Genomic DNA, 23076 nt, shown 5'->3' on the forward strand with positions numbered 1-23076 from the left:
GAGGACTCCATTGTGTGCACTGCTGAAAATCCCTGCCTGCGAAAAATCCCAGCCTGAGCGCAAACCCTGCCTGGGTAAGAGCTGGACTCCCGGGGCAGCAGCGGCTGAACCCTACCCTCACAGGGCTTCACCTTTCCCGGGCCAGCGAAGCGGGGAGGGGACACGGTTCAGCTCCAGCATCGCCGCGCCCGTCCCGACCACAACGCCCCAGGGCCGCCGCCCCTTTCCGTGCGGACCGGCCGCCTCGCCCGCCCCGGCGGCTCCATTGGCTGCGGGCGGTCGGGGCGGTGGCGGCGGCTGCCATTGGCCTGCCCGGGCCCTCCCAGGAAGTTCTGGGGGGAGGAAAGAAAAGTTTTTTGGGGTGGTTTTCTCCCCCCCCCCCCCTTTCCTTTTCCTTTTTTTTTTTGTTTTTTGTTTTGTTTTGTTTTGGAAAAAAAAGAAAAGAGGAAAGAGGCGCGCGGGGATCGCGGGGCGGGTGGCGGAGCGGGCATGGTGGGGCCGCGGAAGCCGCCCGGGCGCTGAAGCCGTCCCGCCGCCCTGGCTGCCAGCGCCCGGCCCCGCCGCGACCCCGGCCCCGCCGGCAGCGGCGCCCCCGCCATGACGGTGAGTCAGGACTTGGGGTTCGGGGCTTGGCGGGCGATGATCGCGGGGACTCCTCCTCCGGAGCCCGGGGGACAGCCCGGGGCTGGGAGGGGGCGGGGGACCCCAGCTGTCAGCCGCCGCCTCCGGGGGTCCCTGCGCTCCGGGCGTCTCTGGAGCCGCCGCTCCCTGGGAGACTCTGGCCCCGGGACTCGAGGCTGTGGCAGTTCTTCCTTGGCTCCCTTCTCCATCACCGCCGGGGTCCCCCCAGAGCTCCCCGTGGCCGCTTCGGCCCCGGTGGGCACCACCGCACCCCGACAAGCGTAAGCGTGGACCGGGCTGAGGCCAGGCCAGCTCACCGCACCTATGACCGCAGTCGGATGCGAAACTGGAGTCCCCCCGGGCGTGGAGAGCTCCTGCTCCCTGTGGGAAACAGATGCGGTTTGGGGCAGGGAGCATCCCACCCCTGGGGCAAACCTTCCTTGGCACGGGCGGCTGCCGGCCGCCAGCGGGGTAATGGAGGTGACAGGCTGGGCTGTGCCCGCCGGCGTTTCGCACGGGGGCGATGAGAGAGAGGGAGGGCCCGTCGCCCGCTGGCTCTTATTGCACGTGTTGTTCGGGAGCTGCGTGTGTGCTCCAGCCTGGGAGTGATTTTGCTTTCACCCAACTGAGCTGGGGCGGTTTTGCTTTGTGTTTTGGCCTGAGGCCCAAACGCTTTATGGAGCGGGTTCCCTTTTTAGAGGAGAGCAGACATTGTGCTTTCCGGGGGGCTTGAGAGCCCCTTGCACCATCTCCCGGAGGTGTGAGGAAGCAGTGCCCCAGAACCCGCAGTGCTGAGGAGCTTTTGGGAAGAGCAGGAGGCACGGTGATGACAAAGGCTGGTGATGAAAGGACACACCTGACTATCCTGCTCGGACAGTGATCTTTCCCAGCCTTCCACAGCCTCTTCTCCACTTATCCATCCTGGCGCCTCACTACTACCCAGGAGCCATTCCTTTGCTCCCACCCTGTCCCTTTTTCCTTCTTTGGTGTTTACATTCTTCGGATACTTACAGACTGTTATCACCTTCCCTGTAGCCCTTCTTCAACCAGAGCAGGCAGCTGCCGCTCCTTAACCTGCTCTTGCAAGCCAGTCTTTCCAGATATCACCTATGTCCCCAGCTACCTGAGACCCCCTCCAGTGCCTCTACCTGGCCAGCTGTGAACATAAAACTCTGATGGGTATGGATGCAACTGGGCAAAATCACTGCCACCGCCTCCCAAGCCATCCACAGCCCCAAGCTGCAGGGCTATGCATTTTGCCAGGGGTGCATCCTGCCACAGCACTGCATCTCTGGCACCCGGATCTCTCCCAGCAGCTTGGCTTTCCTGGATGTTTCCTCCTCTCACTGCTGGGCCATTTCCTCTGGATGAGGGGTTCTGTTTGAACCCCGTGCTCTTCTCTGACTATATCCTCAGCTTTTCATGCTGAGTGAGGAAACTGGATTTGGTTGTGGGGAAGGGAAGAAAAGTGGCTTTAAGCACTTTGTGTATCAACTGAGGCCTCAGCTTAGAGTACTGACCCCGCTATGACAAGAATAGTTCAAAGACAATTCTGTAGAGCTGTAGCTCCATGTCTAGGGCTGGCAATGAAGGCAGAAACCCTGTGCAGTTTGCCTGGAAAAGCCCTCCAGGAGAATTTTCTGGGCCCAGCACTGCATTTGGGGCAGCAGTTCTGGCAAGACTTCATGGCAGTTTTTCCAGCGGCAAGCCTCTTGTTAATATTAATTTTTTTGGCACCTAATGCTTTGGGACTGTAAATTCTCAATAAGATGAGACCCAACTGATCTGTATGACAGCCCCACTCTCTCCCTATATTGTTTTTCTGCCTCCATGGAGCCTGCCCATATCTCCCTCTTCTGTTGAGCGCACAGGCATCCCAGGAGGGGATGTTGTGCTTTGATGTTTTGTCTCCTTTCCTTCCTTCTCACCACTCTGAATTCAGAGCTGAAGCTTAAGTCACCGGACTGGAAGGAATAACGGGAAAAAGGGTGGAGCTGCTGCCACAGAGAAGGAATTAATTTTTGGGGTGCTTTCTCAGGCCAGTAGTGGAGCCACCACAAATCTGGGTTGATGGGGATGCATAAATCCCCCTTGTCTCCCAGCTGCCAGCAGTGCCTGTTACCTCAGCAGGACGTGAGGTTTGGGAGCCCCACCACGTCCTTTTGCCCTGGTTTCCCTCCCTTCCCAGGGAGCTTGGGACTGCCGGATGCTTCTGGCCAGGCCTGAAGCCGTAGCAGGCAGTGACCTCCCCTTGGCAGTACTCCTTGCTCCTGCTTGAACCAATAGCCAGAGCGCCAGGGTGGGCCGGCACATACTCGGCTCTTGCCGCCCCATAACCTTGGGTGTAACCCACGAGCAGCAGCTCAGGGAGATGAAAGCAGGGAAAGGCTTGGCCTGGCTGTACAGCCAGGAAGCTGGGCTTGTGGGGCAGCTGTGGTTGGCCACTGGGCTTGTTCAGGGGATGTGGAGTGGCCATCGGCTTGCTGAGCCACCTCCTTCTCACCAGCTCTGTCTCAGGTGGTGGTTGTGACGCGTGGGGACTGCTGGTGGCTTCCACAGGACTGGCAGGTCTGGTGCTGGACCCCTGGTACCGTCACTTCTCCAATGCTGTCCCTGCCTGGTTTGGCTGCCGAGGAAGGGGCAGATTGGCAAACTGACTTCCATGGGAGAAGAGGCATTGGACTGAATTCTTGGATGGTGCAATTTCCTGGGAGCTAGCAGGGGTGGGAGGAGGGACCAGCTCGAGCTTGTTTGGCTGAGGGCAAAGCCAGGGAGAAAGGTTCCCCTGAGTCAGCTCTCTGGTGCTCCACCTTGGGAAAAAGATAAACTGGTTGGGATGGTGCACCAGTGACATGAGGTTAGGAGGAGGCAGAGTGTGTGGGAACTTCTTTGTGGCACAGGGTAATCTGGGTGAAATTCTCTTCTTCCTTACCTTCTGTAGCTGTGGCTGGGCAGAGGGCAGGCTCTGTAGTGGGAAGGAACAGAAAGAGCTGGGTAAGAGAAAAACCCTCAGAATCTTAGAGTGTTGAACCTTGGAGGGAGAGGGGAGAGGATCAAGCACTGACTTCATCTCTACCCTGGGGCACATCGTTTAAAGTCGATGTGTTTTCACAGCTGTTGAATTGCCTCCTGTAGGTTTTTGGTGAGAGCTGAGCTACTATGTTTTTAATAAATGATTGGTGGTGAAGTTACCAGAGGGACGTAGCTCTGGGGCATGCACAGCCAGGGCTGAGACAAGGCGTCTCTGGTTCTTTATGGCTTTGCCTCCATCTCTGAGGCAAGCCCCATTGGTGGTGGTGGAGCATTCTCTTCTGCCCACTCTCCTTTACCCTGCCTCCACTTCTCTGAATAAATACCTCTGGGGCACCTTGTGGAAACCTCTTTGTTGCATATTTTCCTTTACTTTTTTTAAACCTCTTCCCTTATCTCCTGCTTCCTCTTATAGCTACGAGTGCCTACTGCTGAGAGCTATGCTCAGTTTTCTTTTGCCATAGGGTCGCATAGCCCCACAAGTTTCCTAAAAGGCTATTCCCATTTTGTTCTGCCACAGGGGACTCACCTTCCACCCTTTTGTGGGCCACTCCAAGACAGTAATTCTGTTTTGTTTTCCAGCCGGATCTTCTCAATTTCAAGAAGGGATGGATGTCCATCCTGGATGAGCCAGGAGAGGTAAGCCCCAGATGAGAGTCTTCCTCTTCCCCTATCCCCTGCTCCTGGAGAGCCCCGGTGAGCCAGCTGATTTCCTTCCTCCTTACTTACTGAGGTCTCTCCTGTTGGGAAAGGCAGTGGGAAACTTTTGGTGGAGGTATCTTGCTCTGTCTGTGGACACAGAAGTTCATCGAGTGCCTCTCTCCCAGCTGAGGCTCACAAGGGGGATCTGGGAGGGAGGAGGGGGAAGAGAAGGCTGAGAGGTCATAGCGCAGAGCATCCCTCCTTGTTCCTATGCTTTCCCTGGTAACTGCCTATCCATTTCCCTCCTGTCTTTTCCCTTCCCTTCCCCTGCCCGATGCGCCTGCAGTGGAAGAAGCATTGGTTCGTGCTGACCGACTCGAGCCTGAGGTATTACCGGGACTCAAATGCAGAGGAGGTAAGCATGGCCAACCTTTCTCCAGCTCTTCCTTCCTGGCCGGGGGGAGAGAAGCACAGCTCTGGTGTGACCAGGGACAAGCAATAGCATCATGTCCTCCTGAAGGATGGCAGAGATGCCAAGCTGTTCTTTGCCAAGGGGAGATGAAGGGGATGAAGGCAGGGTGGCAAGGTCTGGGGGGACAGTGGTGGCAGGTGGGGAGAAGGACTGGTCCTGTGGCTGGGCATCTGGGATACTCTCCATCCATGCTGCTGGCAGCCCTTAGGTTAGAAGAGGCCATGCTCTGCTGGGGGACTGAGCCTGGTTCCCAACGAGCTGAGCCTGGCTCCCAGGGAGCTGTGGGATGAAGGCAAAAGTGGCCTTTTTCAAAGCTGGTTGAGCACTGATGTCCTAGCGGGTGGCTGTGCTTGCAGGCTGATGATCTTGATGGAGAAATCGACCTCCGTTCCTGCACAGATGTGACAGAGTTTGCGGTGCAGCGCAACTACGGCTTCCAGATACACGTGAGTGTCCGGCACCACGTGTACAGAGCAGCAGCACCGAGGGACACGGGGTGGGAATGTGTGCTCCCTCCCCATGCCAAGATGCTGAGACACAATTTATACATGTCTTCTGCCAGCATGGTGGTCCAAGGTTGCTTTTTTGACACATTGGTGACAGTGTTCTGGGACATCGGGGCTGCCTGCCTGCAAAGGAAGGAAGGAGGAGGAGGAGCCTTTGGGAGGCTGGCTGAAGGCTGTACTGGAGGCTATCCAGGAGCCAAACTAAATGCCAAGAGTATGTCAGTGACATGTTGGCCAAGGCAACTTTTCCACAGCTGCAGGGGGGAAGTGGTGAGCACTGCAGATCTCGATGTAACCTGGCTGACCATGCTCTAAGTGACAACCTGTACCCTGGATCCAGTCCCAGTACAGTTCTGTCCTTGGCTATTTGTTGTAGCAGCAGGAGGTGGCTGCTAAGGCAGCATGAGAAATGGTATTTCTGTGAGTGTGCAGGGATGGACACTTCATGGTCTGGGTTTCTCTGTGTCCTGCTGCTGTACCCCAGTGCTGGCACCTGACTCCTGGCACTTGAACAGCTGGACTGCACCAGTGCATGTTTGGCCCAGTGTGCCAACAAGGTTTCTTTTGGCTTTGCTTGGAGATGGTCTCATAAAGGATCCTCCTCAAACACCCTTCCCACCTCTCCTCTCCCTCCACTCCACCTGTCCCCAGGAGCCTGCCAGAGGGTGGCCTTTCTAACAGCCCAGCACTTGTGTATGTGAGTGGCTGTGGGTCTCAGGGACCAAGAGGGAACTGCTGCACATCCACTGGGTGCTGAGAGGGCCTCTGTCACCTCCCTGTTGCAGACAAAGGATGCCGTCTTCACCTTGTCAGCGATGACCTCTGGCATCCGGCGCAACTGGATCGAGGCCCTGAGGAAGAATGTGCGCCCAGTCAGTGCTCCAGACGTCACCAAGTAAGAGCTGCCCAATGCTGCTTGTCCTCTTCTCCCTTGCTGTCCCTCTGCCCTGACTAGAAGGGGCAAGGAAGACCCCTCTGGAAATCTCACCACTCCCAGATCAGCCCTGCCCTCTGCTCCGTCTGAAAGTGGTTTGGTTACACTAGCCAGTGACAGGGGTTGAGAATGTGATGGCCCCCTTTCTTGTACCTGCTTTTTGCCTCACCACATAAGTTTAGATTGGTTTCTCCACCAGCATAGCTGGAACCAGGGTGGATCCTTGCTGCCTGGTGGAGAAATCCATTTCCCTGAGGGATGGGATGGTATAGGCCCAGCTCTGAGCTCAGGGTGGGGTTTTGTAAGGCTGGGCTGAGTGAGGATCTGAGCCTTGAGAGGCAATGCCTCTGCATCCTTTCCCCCATGGTGCCTCTCCTTCACAGTTCCTGCTCTGCTTTCAGACTCCCTGACTGTGACAAGGAGAACTTCCGTAACTGTGTTCCCCAGAAAGGCTCACTCCGGATGGAGGAGCAGCAGCGGCCAGGCTCAGGCTCCGAGGGGAACTCAAAGGGCAGTCACTGGAAGGCGGATGGGCAGCGCCATGCCTTTGACTATGTGGAGCTGTCTCCCTTGCCACAAGACCCTGGAAATCAGGGGTCCCTGCAGAGGACAAAAGGGAGCGTGAGGATCTCCGACCGAGCTCCCAAGTATGAGGAGCTGGAGCGGGATCTGGCCATCCGTTCAGAGGAGAGGCGGAAATGGTTCGAGACCCCCGATGACAGGGTCCCGAACAGCGATAGCCCAGCAGGAGACCCTTCCCGCAAGGCCGCGGAGCAGGGCCTCCCCACTTCTCCACTTTTGGAGGATCAACGGATTCGTCTGAATGAGGAGATAGAGAAGAAGTGGCTGGAGCTGGAGCGTCTGCCCTTGAAGGACTTGCGGCGGGTGCCTTTGACGACACTGCTGAACCAGAGCAAGGCAGGGCAGGGAGACACCAATGAGGCACTGAAAAAGGAGGTAAGAGCATCCCTCCTCTCTGAAACTGGGATTCTGGTGGCCCCTTAATGTGGTACTTAGCTACAGGAGGCTCTGCAGAAGAGCAAGGCAGAGGTGCAGAGAGATGTTCATTCTTTCTGACTTCTTGAATGCATGGAAGCTTTTGGAACCTGGTAATGCAAGGCTAAGGGCCAGCTCTCACACACCTGCAGAGGTTCCCCAGAGTGTGTTTTGGTCCAGGATAATTTATTTGGTGGCACTACTTGTGTGGAATCTGTGTTTCCTGGGAGTACATTCACAGCCTTTCTTCTCTAGCTATTCCCAAGCCTGCAAGCACTTCATCTGCCAGCCTTTGAAAGGAGCCATGCAGTGGTAGTTCCTCCAGCATAGATCCACCTCTGAAAGCTGGGATGTCTTCTCCCTTCCTTACTGGCACTAAGCAGGCTGTGGCTGGCTTTGCCAGTTTGATCTCTTGGCAGGCTGCTGGGGAAGCAGAGGCCTCCACTGGCTGTGTGTTGTCCTCCCCAGCCCTAAGCCCAGGGTTTGGATGTGGCATGTTGGTCAGGCCATGGCACTTTTCCACCTTTGGCTGAACATCTTTCTCCATCCTCCCTGGCACAGATCCAGTCACTGCGGGCACAGCTGGAGTCCTGCCGGGCCAGAAATGAGAGCCTTCGGGAGGCAGCAAAATCCCAGGGGGACAGCCATGTGCCCCGAGGGTACATCTCACAGGTGAGCAGAGTGCGGGACCCAGGGCTTTGGGGGGTCACTCCCAGTACCAAACTGGGAAATGCTGGCACAGAGCTTATTGCCAAGCAGGAATTGCTAATCATTGGGTTGCCATGGTGACCCTAACTGGGCCCATTTGTAATCAATGTTAATTACATAAAGGCTGGTGCATGTTGCCTGGCCTTAAAGGAGCCAGGGTTAGAAAGGGAGGGAAGGATAATTTGGGAAGAGGTGCAGGATCTGTGTCCTGCTTTGCATGTGGCCACAGTGCTGTCCTTGAGCCATCCCCCAGGCTAGGAGTGGATCAGCAGCTTCCTGCTGAGCCTCTGGTCATTCCCTGGTGGTGTGCTGCTTACCACATGTGGTTCTTGCTAACTGGGGCTCCCGTGTGTTTTGTTAAAAGCAGTCAGTCAGTCCCTGGGGACAGCCTGAGCCTTGAAGGTCCCTTTGCAGTGCAGCCCATTTGTTTGCTGGGACAGCATGTGGGAGAGCCAGCGAAGCAGAATTTGCTCATGCTTCATCCTCTCACTTCACTTTGTTTATTTATTTTCCCCTCTCATGGAGTCATCCAAAGCAAGCAGGGTCACATCCCGCAGGGATTTCCTGTGTGGAGGCTGCCGTTCGACCGTACAGCGGGGTTTTCAGGATGGGCCTTACGTGTTGGAAGATGCCGGGGCAGAGGGGGTTGACAGGGCAGGAAACTGGGGCTGGTGAAGTCTGTTCCACAGGGTTGGCTTTACCTAGCACACATAAAGAAACCCACAAGCCCTGTAGCACCCAGCCAGTCTCTGTGTTATCATGATTTAATATTTACAGCTTACAGGCCTCTTTATGGTTAAAAAAAAAAAAAAAGTAAAAAGCAAAAGCAGTGGGGAGGAACTTCCTTATCTTCCTAATAACTTGGCTCAAAAAGCCAGCATTTCACATCTGAGGCCAAACTTGGTCTTTCCATAAAGGATTCACTCTTTCCATCTGCCAAGGGTTGCAGCTGGTCCATTGATAGATCACCAAATTGATTCCTTACCTTTTCCTCTGTTGTTCTGTGAAGCTTCCCACCTTCCCTCATTACAGTAGGGAGGAGTAGCCAGAAAAGGTTTGCATTTGTACAGTATGTTCCAGTGTCTTTTGTATGAGCCTTAGTCCTTAGTGGGGAAGAAATGGGATTGCAAGGAGGTGTTGGGGTATGTGATGACTTCCTTGCTCTCTGCTGATGTCTTTGAGGCCCAGGCTGTTAGTCATAGTGGCACGGTTTGTTGGTGAACAAATCCTTCCTGAGAGGCTCAGGGAGGTGCTGCCAGCATCTAGAGGGGGAGTGAAGGCATACCACCAAGGTGGGAACCTCTTTGCTTTGCTCTAACTCGAGTTGACCATAGCACTCAGCATAGAAAGAACCTTGGTCTCAGAGCCATCAAAAAGGAGGGAGAGCTGTGTGAGGAGGATCCCTAACCATTAGGCTGTGGGGAGGGCTCTCTGGCAGCCTCCATCATGTCACAGGGTAGTGCAGCGTGTCACTTTTCAGGAGAGGAAGCTCAGTTTTCATTGATTCCAGGGTACGCTGCTTCATTTAAAAGGCAGATACTGAGATGCAGTTCCCACTGTTGATTTCTTCCAGCCAGGCATTGCAGCCAGGCGTAGGGTTGGGACTGTGGTGTCGGGCATGTTATTCCCAGTTCTTGGACCAAGAGGGATGTTCCTGTCTTGCAGCTTTAGTTTTAAGATCTAGAGGAACATTCTTCCTCTGTAAAGCACAAAGGATGGTTGCAAGATGTGTGTCCCTGTCAAATGGTTGTGTTCGGTGATTAAAGTGCCACCTCACTTTCAGAAGGAGAAGACCCTCCTGGGAAGTAGTCTCACTTCTTTCAAAATGTCCTTGGACTTGCAGCCAGGTGCCTGTCCTGGCCCAAGCCCTTCCTTCTTCCCTCCTGGTCTCTCACACCTCCTTTCCTCCCCACAACAGGAGGCCTGTGAGCGCAGCCTGGCTGAGATGGAGTCATCTCACCAGCAAGTGATGGAGGAGTTGCAGAGGCACCACCAGCGGGAACTGGAGCGGTTGCGGCAGGAGAAGGAGCGGCTCCTGGCAGAGGAGGCAGCGGCAACAGCAGCAGGTAGGAGCAAACACCAAGCTGTGCCCCTGCTCAGTTGGGTCCCTCCTGCCTCTCCCAAATGTCTCTTGCCAGAAGCCAGTCATCCCAGTCATCTGGAGCCACATTGTTGACTGTCCTGGTTTGAGGCTGGTGCTCCTTGGAGCACGGGCTTTGGTGTTTCTCACTCCTGTGGTGCTGGTGGAGATGGGGTGGTAAAGATACTGAAGGAAATGGGGTCATGCCTATGTGGATGGGTGAGGGGGCTAGCACTTTCTTGTAGGTGGGCAAGGCAGAAGTGGTAGAGAGCTCCCACAGTGCCCTGTGTTAGTCCCCTTGGCAGCATGATGATCCTGTTGTGTGGAGGTGGGGAATACCCTGAGCGAAGAAGGAAGAGGGGGAGTCTTTAGAGATGAATCTGGGAGCCTGTAGTGGTGAGAGCTCAGCCAGTTCTCCAGTGTGTTTTTCATGAAGCTGGCACAGCCTGATCCCCCATTTCTCACTGTCCCCCTCTGCAGCCATTGAGGCACTGAAGAAAGCCCACCGGGAGGAAATGAATAAGGAGCTGGGCAGGACACGGAGCTTCCAGCAATGCAGCTCGCTCCCAGAAGCCCTCCAGAAGCAGCACCAGTAAGAAAGCACCTCTCTCACTGCCCTTGTCCGATGACGCCACCTTGTGCCGCTGTCACCACACCCCATCTGCAGCTCTAGCCCTGAGCTTTTCCTCCTGCCACTTCCCTAGCTCCCTCCTCAGGGCTAGTGTATGCCCAGTGGTGGCTCCCAGGGCTGCAGCTGTAGGGAAGGGAGATTTGTCCTCTGCTTGGCTCTTTTCCCTATAGCACCTCCCTCACACCTATAGCTATTTCCCCTCTCTTTTCTTTATGGAAAACTCCTCCGTTTCTTCTGCATGGCTTGGAGCTCCAAGAAGCACCACACTCATGTGCGGGAGTGTGGGAACTGAAGCTCGTGTTCACAGGGAACATTATCTTGTGCTAATGACTGACGTGGGCAGAGGCTGGCCATGGCAGGGGGGATGGTAATGCCAGGGACCAGGAGCTGGCAAGGGTTTTGGGGCAGTGGTGAGCTGGTGCCTCATTGGCAGGTTGGACATGGAGTCGCTGAAGCGGGAACTGCAGGTGCTTTCTGAGCAGTATTCCCAAAAGTGCCTGGAAATCGGGGAGCTCACCCAGAAGGCAGAGGAGCGGGAGCAGATATTGGAGCGCTGTCAACAGGAGGGGAAGGACCTCCTCCAGAAAAATCAGGTAAGAGAAGGGCTTTCCTACCAGCAGAGAGGAGCATTGGAGCATGTTCCTCCCTCACACAGCACAGCCCATCTGTTAAAACTCCCCTGTTTGTTCGTATTTCTTCCCTTCTGAGATTTTATCATCAGAAAGAAAAAGATTAAGAGTTAGAGGCTGTCTTAACTGTGGCATTAAATATGGCAAGTGTATTCTGCTGGATGTAGATGCTGCCATTGCTTATGGATGGGGGGTTACAACATGGTCTCTAAGCTGAGCAAGGGCTGTCATGAGGGTGGAATGGTCAGGACAGTAAGAGATCTGTGCCATGGCTACTCTGACGTCTTTTTGCTTTGCCTGCAGGAGCTACAGACCCGCCTCTCAGATGAAATCGGGAAGCTGCGAAGCTTTATTTCATCACGGAGTTCTGGGGACCGTGCTTCGCACAACAATGAGCGGAGTTCCTGTGAGCTGGAGGTACGGGGGTCCCTCTGGCTGCCCCGCTGCCTCCATCCCCATCTGTCCCGAGGGTTTTCTCCTCTTGATGGCTTTGGCTTGGAGCAAGTGGGAGGGGGAGTGACAAATGGAGTGGTGCAGGAAGCAGAATGCAAGCCTCCCCTCTGCTGCTCTCTCAGGCTGCTTGCGCCGTTTCCTGCCCCAGCCCTTCTGGCCCTTCCTTCCTTTTCCACTGCCACGCTTGCGCCAGGACCTGCTGGCCTTTCCGAGGCGGTGGCTCTTGAGTCACCTCTGGTTCCTCTCCCCCTTCTCTGGCCCAGGTATTGCTGCGGGTGAAGGAGAATGAGCTCCAGTACGTAAAGAAAGAGGTGCAGTGCCTCCGGGAGGAGCTGCAGATGATGCAAAAGGTCGGTGTTTTCTGGGAGCAATTGGGAAAGAGCAGGAGACAGAAGGGAGGGAAGCAGCAGGGTTTGGCTGGGTTTGATGGGATGCTTGAGACAAACCCTTTTGTCACCTGTGCTGCTTGTGCTTGCTGACTGCAGAGCACATAGCAGCTCCACCAGCGCGGACTGGCATAGACTGACCTTGTACAAGGGAAGAGTCACAGAGACTTAGCTGCTGGTTTCCACAGATGTATGCACACGTAGGCATGGACAAGACAGGAGGCCGCCTTCTGCAAGTGGGAAGCCTGCATGAAGGCTGCCTGGCATTCTGCTTCCCTTAGTTGTGCCGTCTCTGAATGGATGTGTTTCCTTGGGCACCATTTCTGGGTGTGCTGCTCCCTCCACTGGCAGCAGCTCCTTCAGAGGAATTTTCAAAGGCCCCTGCCAAAGGGGAACCTGAAAGAGGCTTCGGAATTCAGTGATGGTCCAGGAATTTATAACTTACATAAGTTTTTGGCCATATGAGCAGCTGCACCCAGCTATCTCAGTGGCCTGCATTCCCGGTGGGGTTATATTTACTGTATGGCTGCCCCACATGCACACTAGCCATGGTAAAGCCCACATCACCTCCTCAATTTGATGCTGCAGATCCCTGCTGCTGTGGGACCAGTGTCTCTGCATTCTTCTCTGGCCTGGTGTTTGTGAAGAGATACCTCCATGGTCCTCTTCTGAATGGTTTCTGCCTGGCCCAGATTGGGACGGGCTTCAAACTCAGGGCTAGCTCTCCCCTCCTCACCTGCTGGGTCTTCTGCTGGGCTCAGCTTGCTGCTGCCACCCTCCCTAAAATCAACCCTGCAACCTGCCTGACCCCTCTCCCTCCCCTGGCAGGACAAGAGATTTGCCTCAGGGAAATACCAAGATGTCTATGCAGAGCTGAATCACATTAAGGTGCGCTCAGAGCGAGAGATCGAGCAGCTGAAGGAGCACCTGCGCCTGGCCATGGCAGCTCTGCAGGAGAAGGAGTCGCTGTGCAACAGCAAGTAACGGTGAGCCTGGGGATGCTGGGATGTCCCCTGCGGGTGCAGGTGGCTGAGACTGGCTGCTGCAGGGGCATGGAAACTGACAGTTTCTCCTGCTCCACTCAGTTTTGAAACTTCAGGCTTAAACTCATTCTTCTCTGCTTCTCGCATCCTCTTGGCCTACACTGCTGGCCCTCCTGCTGTCCCTGATGTTCTCCTGAGGGCCCCAGCCCCCTTTTCATGGTGTTCTTGATGCAGCCAGCACCAGTCACTGCTCAATCAGGCTGCTTGTGGGAGCCAGGCAAAAGCTGACCTTCGCCCCGTGGCTTGGGTGCCAGCATGGGTAGTTACACATTTCTGTGTAGGCAGTGTTTCTATTCCTTTCACCTTTGAAGTGGTTTCCCTATCACAGCACAGTAATTTTAGGTTTTCATCAAAGCGGGCCTGACTAGACCTAGCCCTTCTCCCATGCTCACCTGCAGGCATCTCTGCCATAGATGGGGCGGGGAGCAGGGTGACAGGAATGAGGGCATCCTGTTGTCCAGAGTGCTTCTGCTTCTTGCATGGATTGGGCTCACCCTGCTCCAGCAGCGCTTGCTGATGGGTGCTGAGATGAGTGGGTCTGTAGCAGGGCACCAGACAGCCATCTCCCCAGGGAGCTAAAGGGACGGCCTTTCTGTGCTCGCTGGAATCTTTCTAAACCATTTCTGCTTTTGTCTCTCTCTAGGTCTGCTCTACGTTTTGTTATCTGTTCTTATTTTGTATTTGCTCCATTCCTCACTTGTGGGGAGAAGGAGGTTGAATCCCCATCCGTTACCACCTTGACAAGGAATCCCACACACCCCCAACCTCCTCACTCCCCTCCCAAAGCTTTTTTGATGAACCCTTTTTGCCTGCATACCTGAGCACATTGTTTGGACTGGCTCCTTACATGCACCTTCTTCAGGATTTTATATGTGAAAATTATATTTTATAGAGGAATTTTCTTCCCCATGGAAAGGAGAGGAAGAGGAGGAGGAAAACTTTTACTACATCACCAGCATTTTTCTAACCTGAGAAAGAGAACCTGTTTTTTTCCCCTTTCCTAGCCCCATTTCTCCTGGCCACACACAGCCACCTTTGGCCCATATTCCCTCTCTTCCAAATGTCTCCATGGTCCCCCTGGGATGTATGGCAAGGACCATGCTCCCCCTCCCCATGCCATCCCCAGGGACCTGCAGAGAAGACACGCAAGCCATAGGAGGGGGCCACCAGGGCAATCTGCCATGGATGTGCTTGCCTGAGACGGTTGAAAGAGGACACCTTGGCAAGAGTCCGCATGATTGAGCTCTTTCTCCATGACTGCCCTTTTGGCTCCTGCAAGAACCTGAACTGGCAGGAGCCCAGAGCCACGGGGCTTCTCCTTTCTGGGGAAGAGGAACTGTGAGGCTGCTACTGCACCCGCCCAAGCCAATCTCCCCAAGGTGGCAGCTGCTGCTGCTCTGCTGTGCCCTTCAACTTTTAACTTAATAAAATCTTCCCCTTTCACTGAGAAAAATGTGTTCCTTGAGAAGAAGGCTTGCCATGTGGCCCTAATCCAGTGGTGACGGGTGGGGGTGTGTGTGTGTCATTTTTTGTGGTTTGGATGTATACTGACCAGTTGCTTCCTTTCTTTAGGATTTGGTGAGGGAAAGCAGCAGGAGTACCCCTGACCAGAGAGTGAGAGAGTTAGAGGAGCCTTGCAGTGCTGTTATCCAGCAGTTTGGGTTTGAGGGGGAAAATAACTTGCTTCACCACACTGCTCCCAAAATTCCACATGGACCGTGAGCCTCATGGAGGAAGAGCTGAGCCTGGGCTGCATTAGTATATCCAGTATTGGAAGGGCACATGGCATTGCAAATTGCTGGCAGAGTAAACAGTATATAGAGATCCTGGGGAGATGACAGAAATCTTAAATGCTTTCACTCTCCTGTTTTTTATGTGAAGCATGTTGCTTTTTTGTCAGGATGGAGGACCTGGGGGTGACTACTACTCATTCAGCCACATCCCAATATAAATAGGAGCTGTTCTACGGAGAGAGTGCCAGCAGTTTTGGAAGAGATCTAATTGTGGTCACATGCTGGGGCTGGAGGCCGCATCTGAAGAAGGAAAGACAAAGGGGTCAAGGAGGATACTTGGATGGAGGTGACAGTTGTGTTGGCTGAGAGACTGGAGTACAGTGAAACCTGGGAATGGAAGCAGGGTGTAAGAATGTGCTGGCTGTTAAAATGAGGGGTATTAGGGTAGCATTCTTTTGCTCAGGATGTGATCACCTTGCCATGGTATTGGCATCCCCTAGGACAAGAGGGTGCAGGTCTGTCCTTCCCTTGGGAAGGGCTGCAGGGACTACTTTCCCTTGGTAAGGCAGATCACTTTGTTAGTCACAAATTCTGGTAAAATTGGACTACAGACTTTAGTCATGTACACAAGGCCCTTGGGCAACCCTGTAGATGGTGCAAGAGTCCAAGCAATGAGCTCAGCTCTCTACTACACCTGTCAAGCACGAGGGCTTGCTGTTGATAGTTTTTGGCCTCCTGCCTCTGGCCTAGAAACCCTTCTGTCCCTATGCTGCCCAAGGTCCAGGATTTTTCCTGTGCCACCCAGAAGGCCATGGCTGTTGCCATCAAGTTTGGAATTAGGCAAGCATTTGGCATTTGGGGAGCTGGGATGGCAAGAGTTGAGAGAACAGCTCAGGGCAGCTGTTTTCAGGCTGCAGTGCTTGGTCTTGCCATGGGAATTTGTAGGAGCCAAAAGAGGAGGGGAAAAAAGGGTTCAGGGCACAATGTTGCAGGCCATTTGTGTTTTTTAGAAAAAATAACCACTCAAACAACAGTCTGCATAGTTGTACCTACTCCTGGGGGAGGAAACTCCCAAAAGTGGGGCACTGGGGGCAAGCAGAGGGTAAGCAAGGGGTGAACTGCGCACTGCCCTTTGCACAGTGCTCAGCACCCTGCTCACTTGTCTCCCTACCCCGAAGATTTTGCTATCTTGTGTTTGGGTTGGTTTGTTGGAGTGGTGTGTTGTTTTTTTCTGCCTTTCAGACGAGGGCTGCTCAGCCTGATAAATGTGTGGCGTAAGCACAGACGAAATGTGTGTGCCCCTGACATGTGGTGGAGCTGCCCCTCCTTGAGGCTCTGTGGCTGCAGATCAGCCCCTGCCAGGGCAGGATCATCCCCCCGTCCCGAGGTGATGAGGGACGCCGCCTCCAAAATTGGCACAGCGTTAATCAGGCAGACCCTGTCTCGCCTGTATCGGGGCGATAATGTCACCCCATCGTCTCCACACCCTTATCTCTTGGGAGCAGAGGAGCTGGGTAGAGGAAGAGTGGTCAGGAAAGGAGATGACCAAAATGCCCACAGGTGACAGGCGTGATGGCTGGCAGAGCCAAAAAAACATCGCAAAGCGCTGGTTGTACCCCATCCACTTGCTTGCAGCCGGAATGTGGCTGTGAGAAACATCCCAGCCTCAAGCACAGGGAAAACCCACAGCTGTACAGCATCGTGTTTATATGGGAGCCAGCACCCCAGCTCACAAAAGGAGCTTGCCCTTAAAGGAACACCCCATAAATCTTTTAAAACAGTGGTAATCAGTCCAGCAGTCAGGGGTGATGCCCCTTTGCCATTTATTTATATCCTTCAAGCCTGCTCTGCCCCTAGCAATGGCCAGGCTGACCACACTGCATTGCACACTGGGGACTCAGAGCAGAAACTCTGATGAGCACAGCTGGAACTTCAGCTAATTTCCCTGTTTTGCTCTTAAAAAAGCACAGAAGCACTTGGATCCAAGTACCACCAAGACCAAGTCCCACTGCTGGGGATTTTGAGTCTCTTTGAAATGGAAACTGGGTATAATGAAATGTTATCTCTGACATTAATTGCCAGAAGTGCCCTGGTGCTGTCAAAGGCCTATAAACAGCTGTCCTGCCCCTACAAGGCAGGGGCTGTTACCCAATGGATCCATAGCATATCCACAGTGGACATTTCTTTGACCATTTAAGATGAAATCTGCAGCTGGAAATGTGTAAATTCCCATGGGGTCTGGTTGAACTCAGTGCCGGCAGGGAGGAGAAGGTAAACAGGATTATAGAGAGGATTCTTCTGCCAGGCTCTGTCCTCTGGGGTTTTTTGGAGATGTGGGATTTCCCAATCTCAGAATAATGCCAGAAAGGGGAGGCTTAGGAGGTTAGGAGTAGTTGGGTAGCAATTCCTGAGGAGAAAGGTGGGTGCAGGGGGTAACCCACCCCATCCTGGGCATGGTGGCAGGTTCCTGTGGCAAAAAATACAGGCATGAACCGAAGATGGCCATAGTGGCACATGTTTGCATGGGAATAACTCTTCTTTCTGGATGAGTCCCCTGTGCTGCCTGCAGTGGGGTGCCAGAAGTGCTGGACCCACTTCCCAGAGGCAGCCAGGCTTGCATTGCTTGGCAGCATCTGCCTTCTGCCTCCAGGCCTGCCATCCTGCCAGGGGCTGGAAAATTCTCTCATCCTCTCAGTCCTGACCAGTTATAGTTAAAGATGCATTGTCAAAACAGTGCAAGGTTCAAGGGGTGCATTCCAGCATCAAGTGGGATGCTTGGGGGTTTGCCTTGACCAGGTTACCCTCCATGTGCGAAGCCAGCAGCAGCCTGATGAGCTGTCACCACCTGTGTGCTTTCCCTCCAGTGAGTTGCTCGGGGGCATGGGATCTTCCCCTTAGTTTGACTGGCTAAAAATTAGGGATCTAGTCTGTATGAAAGGACCAGAACCCCCATGCACAGGGGAGAGCATGTTTGTTTGCCAGCAGCAGAACCCGCCAGAGGAAGATGAGCAGCCCGGATCAGCTGCAGGAGCTGCCCAGGTGAATGGTACAGATAAGACCCCTAAGGTGGCCAAAGTTAGGTAAAGCATCTGCCGTGTCCCTCCCACCTTTCGCCCCCACTGCCTTTGCCTCCCCATCACTGCACTGGATTGATAATCGCTGCCTGGGTTTTAGGGCTGGAGGCTCTGCAGGCAGCCTGTGGTGCTGTGCCAACCCCGGGGGCCAGTTCCTATACCCCCCCCTAAACCTCGTCTCCCCTCAGAGCCTGGCGTATGGGGAAGCCACTCACGACAGTTATAAACTTGGATGCAAATAAAAGCAGATGGTGCCTTATCTGTGTGCCTGGGTTTGCCTACGTGCAGGCAGCCAGTGCCAGCAGTTCATTCCCAGACAGGAAAAATGAGAGGTCCTTTGGCCGGTCAAAATATTCTACAGAGGCCACCAGAGCTCCCTGCCTATACACGCTATATGGGATGGAAAGCCATTTAATTATTAGGTCTTAAGCAAACCCCAAGGGAGGCAGGAGGGTGGGTAATCCTCTCCACAATTAGGAGCAGTTTGCTCCTAATTAAATCAAAAGGTTTGCAGGTGCTGAGAACTTTTCCCATTCCCCAAATGGAATAGACTATGTGAAGAAACTCCATCAGGGAGGAAGGCTCAAGGAGATGCACTTGGTCTTTCCATCTGTGGGAAAGCATCAGAGGCCTGAGTGTCTTCTCCCAGGCCAGGTCTTCACATAATACAGGAGCAGCCATCAAAAATTTCTATTTCTATTTAAATGTAGTGATGGGAAAAGGCAGAATGGCTCTAAACAAAGATGGCACATTTAGATTAGATATTAGGAAGAAATTCTTTAATGTGAGTGTGATGAGGCACTGGAACAGGTTGCCCAGAGAAGTTGTGCATGCCTTGTCCCTGAAAGTGTTCAAGGCCAGGCTTGATAGGGCTCTGAGCAAGTTAATCTAGTGGAAGGTGTGCTTGCCTATGGGAGGGAAATTGGAACTGGATGATCTGTAAGGTCCCTTACAACCCAAAAAATCCTATGATTCTATTTCTATTATCTCACTTTCTACTATTTCTATTATTTCAATTTCTGTATTTATATTTGTATTTATGTATCTATATTGATGTTTTATTGATGCATACTTCTGTGTGTCCCTGACTGGTGGTTTTCATGGCCCTGGACACTCAGGGCACACAGAGGTTATTGAGAGGTACTCACTGTATACTTTAATGCTATACTGAAGCACTGGGAAGTTTGGTTCACCTCTGAGCCCAGCATGGCATGTTGGTGGGCATCAGGTAGCCGCACCCATGTGTTTTTAAAAAATAAGGGGAAAACATCATCTAAATCCTACAGGCAAGATGATGATAAGTGGTTATATTTAATCTCTCAGGAACAGCCGACTGCTCACCCAGCGGGAAAAGGGTGGCTGATTGCCACTATGTCCCTGCTCTGTCCCCTCACTAAGAGTTGTGTGTGTCTCCCAAAACAGGGGGACAGCATGTTATTTGTGACCCCTTGCCGTTCATGTGCAAGAGCTGAGCTGGTGTTCCTAAAGCACCTGGTGGAGAGCAAAGGGGCAGAAGAGGGAGTAGCAGCACTTGGCAATGGGGTATTGCTGCTGAGCTGACTTGTGCCCAGTGCTCCCCCTTTTCTCCTTGGTCCTGTGCCCAGTGTCTTCTCTAGTGTCCCTTCTTGCCCCCTTAATATCTTCCACAGTGTCTTTTCTTGTCCCCGATATTTTTCCAGCAACCATTGTTGCCCCTAAATGTCCCTCCTTGAACCCTGTCCTTCCTAAGTGTCCCTCTGCATCTCTTGATGTTGCTCTAAATATCCTTGACATGCCTGTCCCTGTCTTACCAGTGTCCCCAATGTCCCTCCCAATGTCCTTCTTTGTCCCTACACAACACCCTTCCAAATGCACCTTGTAGCTAAGTTGCCCCACTAAATGTCCCTTACAAGTCCTCCCTCTTCATTGTCCCCCGCTGATCCCACCAGTGTCCCTCCTTGTCCCCTCCATGTGTTCCCCCAAATACTCTTATTTATTCCACCACGTCCCCCGCACCGTCCCTCCCTGTCCCTCCCGGTGGGTCGGGTCAGGGCGTGGCAGGGGACACGCGGGGACACGGGCGGCGGGTGGCGCGCGCGGAGCAGTCCTCCCCGCGGTCCGCACCGTGGCTTTAAAGGGAGCCCGCGGCGGGCGCGGCTGCAGAGGCACCAGCGGGGGCACCGGTGGCAGAGCGGCACTGGCTCTGCTGCGGCTTCACCCACCCACCGCTCCCCTCCCAGCCTCTCCCCGCCCAGGGGCGGGGGTCCCAGGCCGGGCGGGCCACCCTTCCAACCGTGAGGGCATAGCGGGGCACCGCGGGACGAAGCATTCGCCATGAGCGACAGCCCGATCCCACTGCCACCGGCTTCAGCCACCAAGCCCAAGCGGGCCCGGTCAGCGCGGCGGCCGGCAGCCCACCCTGCGTACTCGGACATGATCACGGCAGCCATCCGGGCCGACAAGAGTCGCGGCGGCTCATCCCGGCAGTCCATCCAGAAGTACGTGAAGAGCCACTACAAGGTGGGCCAGAATGCCGACGTCCAGATCAGGCTGGCCATTCGACGCCTGCTGGCCACTGGAGTCCTCAAGCAGACCAAAGGAGTTGGTGCCTCTGGCTCTTTCCGCCTAGCCAAGGCTAGCAAGGCGAAGAGGTCTCCTTCCAAGAAGAGGAAGAAGGCAGCCAGGAGATCCACTTCTCCCCGGAAGCCGGCTAGGTCCAGGAAAGCCAAGTCCCCGGCCAAGAAGCCCAAATCTGCCACCAGGAAGGCCAGGAAGAAGTCAAGGAGCCCGAAGAAAGCCAAGAAGCCAAAGACTGTTAAGGCCAAGTCCCTGAAGGCATCCAAACCCAAGAAGGCAAAGCGGTCAAAATCCAGAGCCAAGTCCGGTGCCCGGAAATCGCCCAAGAAGAAGTGAGAAGTCTAGAGGCGTTTCGGTACTCTCCCCATTGGTTCTGTAAATAGCTGTTGCCTTTATTTTTACTCCTTTCTACTGCATTTTATAAAGAATTGCTCTATTCTTGCATTGAAATAGCTGAAAACAAGGCAGTTGATGAATGAAAAAACCATTTTAAAGTGTTACTGGTCTGGGTTTTTATTCTCATGTCTCAGAAATTTCTTGTGTGTGTGTCTGTTGGTTTTATTAACGCTGGACTGCTTGTTGTGTGTTGGGAGTGATGGTGACTGTGTGTCTGTTGGGGTCATGCAGGATTTCAATTCCTGGTACTGACCTAACTCCTGGGGGGCTTACGTGTTTGCTGGGGCCAGGCAAAGACATTGGTGGGGAAGCTGGAACATATGGCTGCAAAAGCCCTGGCCTTCCCTGGAAGAGGAAAAGGGGTCCCTGTTCCCTCATCCACTGCTGCAGATCCCCACCATGGGGATGAGGTGAGGAATGTTGGGCTGCTGGGTGTGAGGTCCAGGTGGTGCTGGAGATAACCAGAGCTGCCCGTGGAGCTGCCCATGGGGCTGCCTGTGGAGTTGCCTCAGCACAGCTGTGTGGTGGCAGGGACTTCTGGGGCAGGGATGGGACAGTGGAGGTGGAGCTGGGCCAGAGTCAGCCCACACTGGCTTTCAAGGAGTTGAAGGTGTGCATGAAGTAGGAAGTGGGATCACTGTGGGGAAAACAGCCATAAGCAGCTCTTCTCCCCAGGGAGGACCATCCTGAGGCACTGGACAGCTCTGCAGGCGGGCTGTGGTGGGCAGCCAGGGCAGGGTGGGGCAGAACTGCTGGGCTCAGCCCTGCTGTGACCCGGGGGCTCTGGCTTTGTGCCCAGTGGGGGCTGGCACGACTCCAGGGCCTACCTGGCCCCTGCCAGAGCCCCTCCCTGAGCTGGGCTGGATGATCCTAACAGCCGGGGCTGGCAGGGAGCCTGTGGGCTGGCCTCACTGCTCAGCAGGGTCTGAGCCTCAGGCAGGGGCTGCCTAATCCCTCTTGGCTAGACACAGATAAACTCCTTGATCATCAGGATCCCCAACCACCTGGGCCAGGAGCTCCAAAATCCCAAGGGTTCTGGGCACCCAGTGCCCTTGAATTTGCTGTGCCTAAATCTCATAAGCCCAGGGTCTTCACCTTCTCCGATGGCTTCCAAATCCTTCAGCCTGTTCTTCCTAAATCACTTGGGCAAATGGTGCCTGAATCCTTTAACCATAAAGGATTCCAAATTCAGTACTTCAGGGTACTGAAATCCTTGGCCTGAATGCAACAAGAGCCCTGTGGGCTCTTGTTCCTAAGACCTTTGGATCAAAGGCTTCCAGATCACCTAGACTGAAGACCCTGAACACCTTTCAAGAGTCAGGTACCTAATTCCCCTGGAATGAGTGGTCTAAACGACTCTGGCCACAGAATTTCCCAGTAGGCTGTAGCAGAGGAAGGAGATACCTAATCCAGATGGCACAGGTTGCCCAGAGAGGTTGTGGATGCCCTATCCCTAAAAATACTCCAGCTGAGTTTTGATCAGGCTCTGAGTGACCTGGTCTAGTGGAAGGTGTCCCAGCCCATGACAGGGAGCTTGGAAGTAGATGATTTTTAAGGTCCCTTTGAACCCAAACCATTCTAAAATTCTATGACCCTTTGTGTCTAAAGCCACTGAGCCTAGAGTTTACAAACACATTTGGCCGAAGGTGCTCAAATCCCTTGGGTCTGAGTATTCTAATTTTCACCTGGTAAATCCTAAACCTCTCTGTCCAACAGATTATTCATCACCTCAGCCGGATGCACCCACATACTACAGACCCATGGTTCATTATGCCCAGTGGTGAGCACCCATAAACCACCTAGCTGCAAGGATCCAAGTCACCTGTGCTGAGGACCCCCAAATCCCTAGGCAGAGGCATCTAATGCTCCTGGGCTTGTTGATCCTTGTGGTCCACGATACCCTGTTGCTACGAGATCCCTCAGGCCCTAATACATGACCCCATTACAGTTGCTAAATTTCATGGATGGCGTTCCCCCAAAATCCCTCAGACTCCGGCCATCACATATCGCCTGGCTCTGCGGTGCCTAAACCTCTCGGCACAAATCTCCCCTCCAAAGAAGCCGACTGCCTCCTAAACAAGAAGCCCAAGCGCTTTCAGCCGCTGAGCTGCAGCGACACCGGCCCCGCCCGACGGGGGGCGGTGCCCCGGCGGCCAATGGGCATTGGTCAGTAATTAACCCGTGAT

General features: G+C 54.0%; 2 protein-coding genes across 2 annotated transcripts; both read left to right on the forward strand.

Annotated features, from left to right (window-relative positions):
• The first annotated feature begins 342 nt into the window (after positions 1-342).
• Positions 343-14584, forward strand: TRIOBP (TRIO and F-actin binding protein). Its single transcript, XM_066184088.1, has 14 exons — positions 343-603; positions 4234-4290; positions 4640-4708; positions 5122-5211; positions 6057-6166; positions 6607-7162; positions 7763-7873; positions 9828-9975; positions 10470-10581; positions 11054-11213; positions 11553-11666; positions 11966-12052; positions 12917-13074; positions 13775-14584. Exons 1-13 carry the CDS (start codon positions 598-600, stop codon positions 13070-13072), a joined length of 1776 nt encoding a protein of 591 aa, XP_066040185.1. The 5' UTR covers positions 343-597; the 3' UTR covers positions 13073-13074; positions 13775-14584.
• A 5491-nt stretch (positions 14585-20075) lies between these two features.
• H1-0 (H1.0 linker histone) lies at positions 20076-20994 on the forward strand. Its single transcript, XM_066184090.1, has one exon. It carries the CDS (start codon positions 20252-20254, stop codon positions 20828-20830), a length of 579 nt encoding a protein of 192 aa, XP_066040187.1. The 5' UTR covers positions 20076-20251; the 3' UTR covers positions 20831-20994.
• The last annotated feature ends 2082 nt before the right edge of the window (positions 20995-23076 follow it).

Source organism: Chamaea fasciata, unplaced genomic scaffold, assembly GCF_029207755.1.
Source record: "Chamaea fasciata isolate MVZ Bird 193981 ecotype frontalis unplaced genomic scaffold, bChaFas1.0.hap1 SCAF_5, whole genome shotgun sequence".
In the NCBI taxonomy this organism is placed as follows: Eukaryota; Metazoa; Chordata; class Aves; order Passeriformes; family Sylviidae; genus Chamaea; species Chamaea fasciata.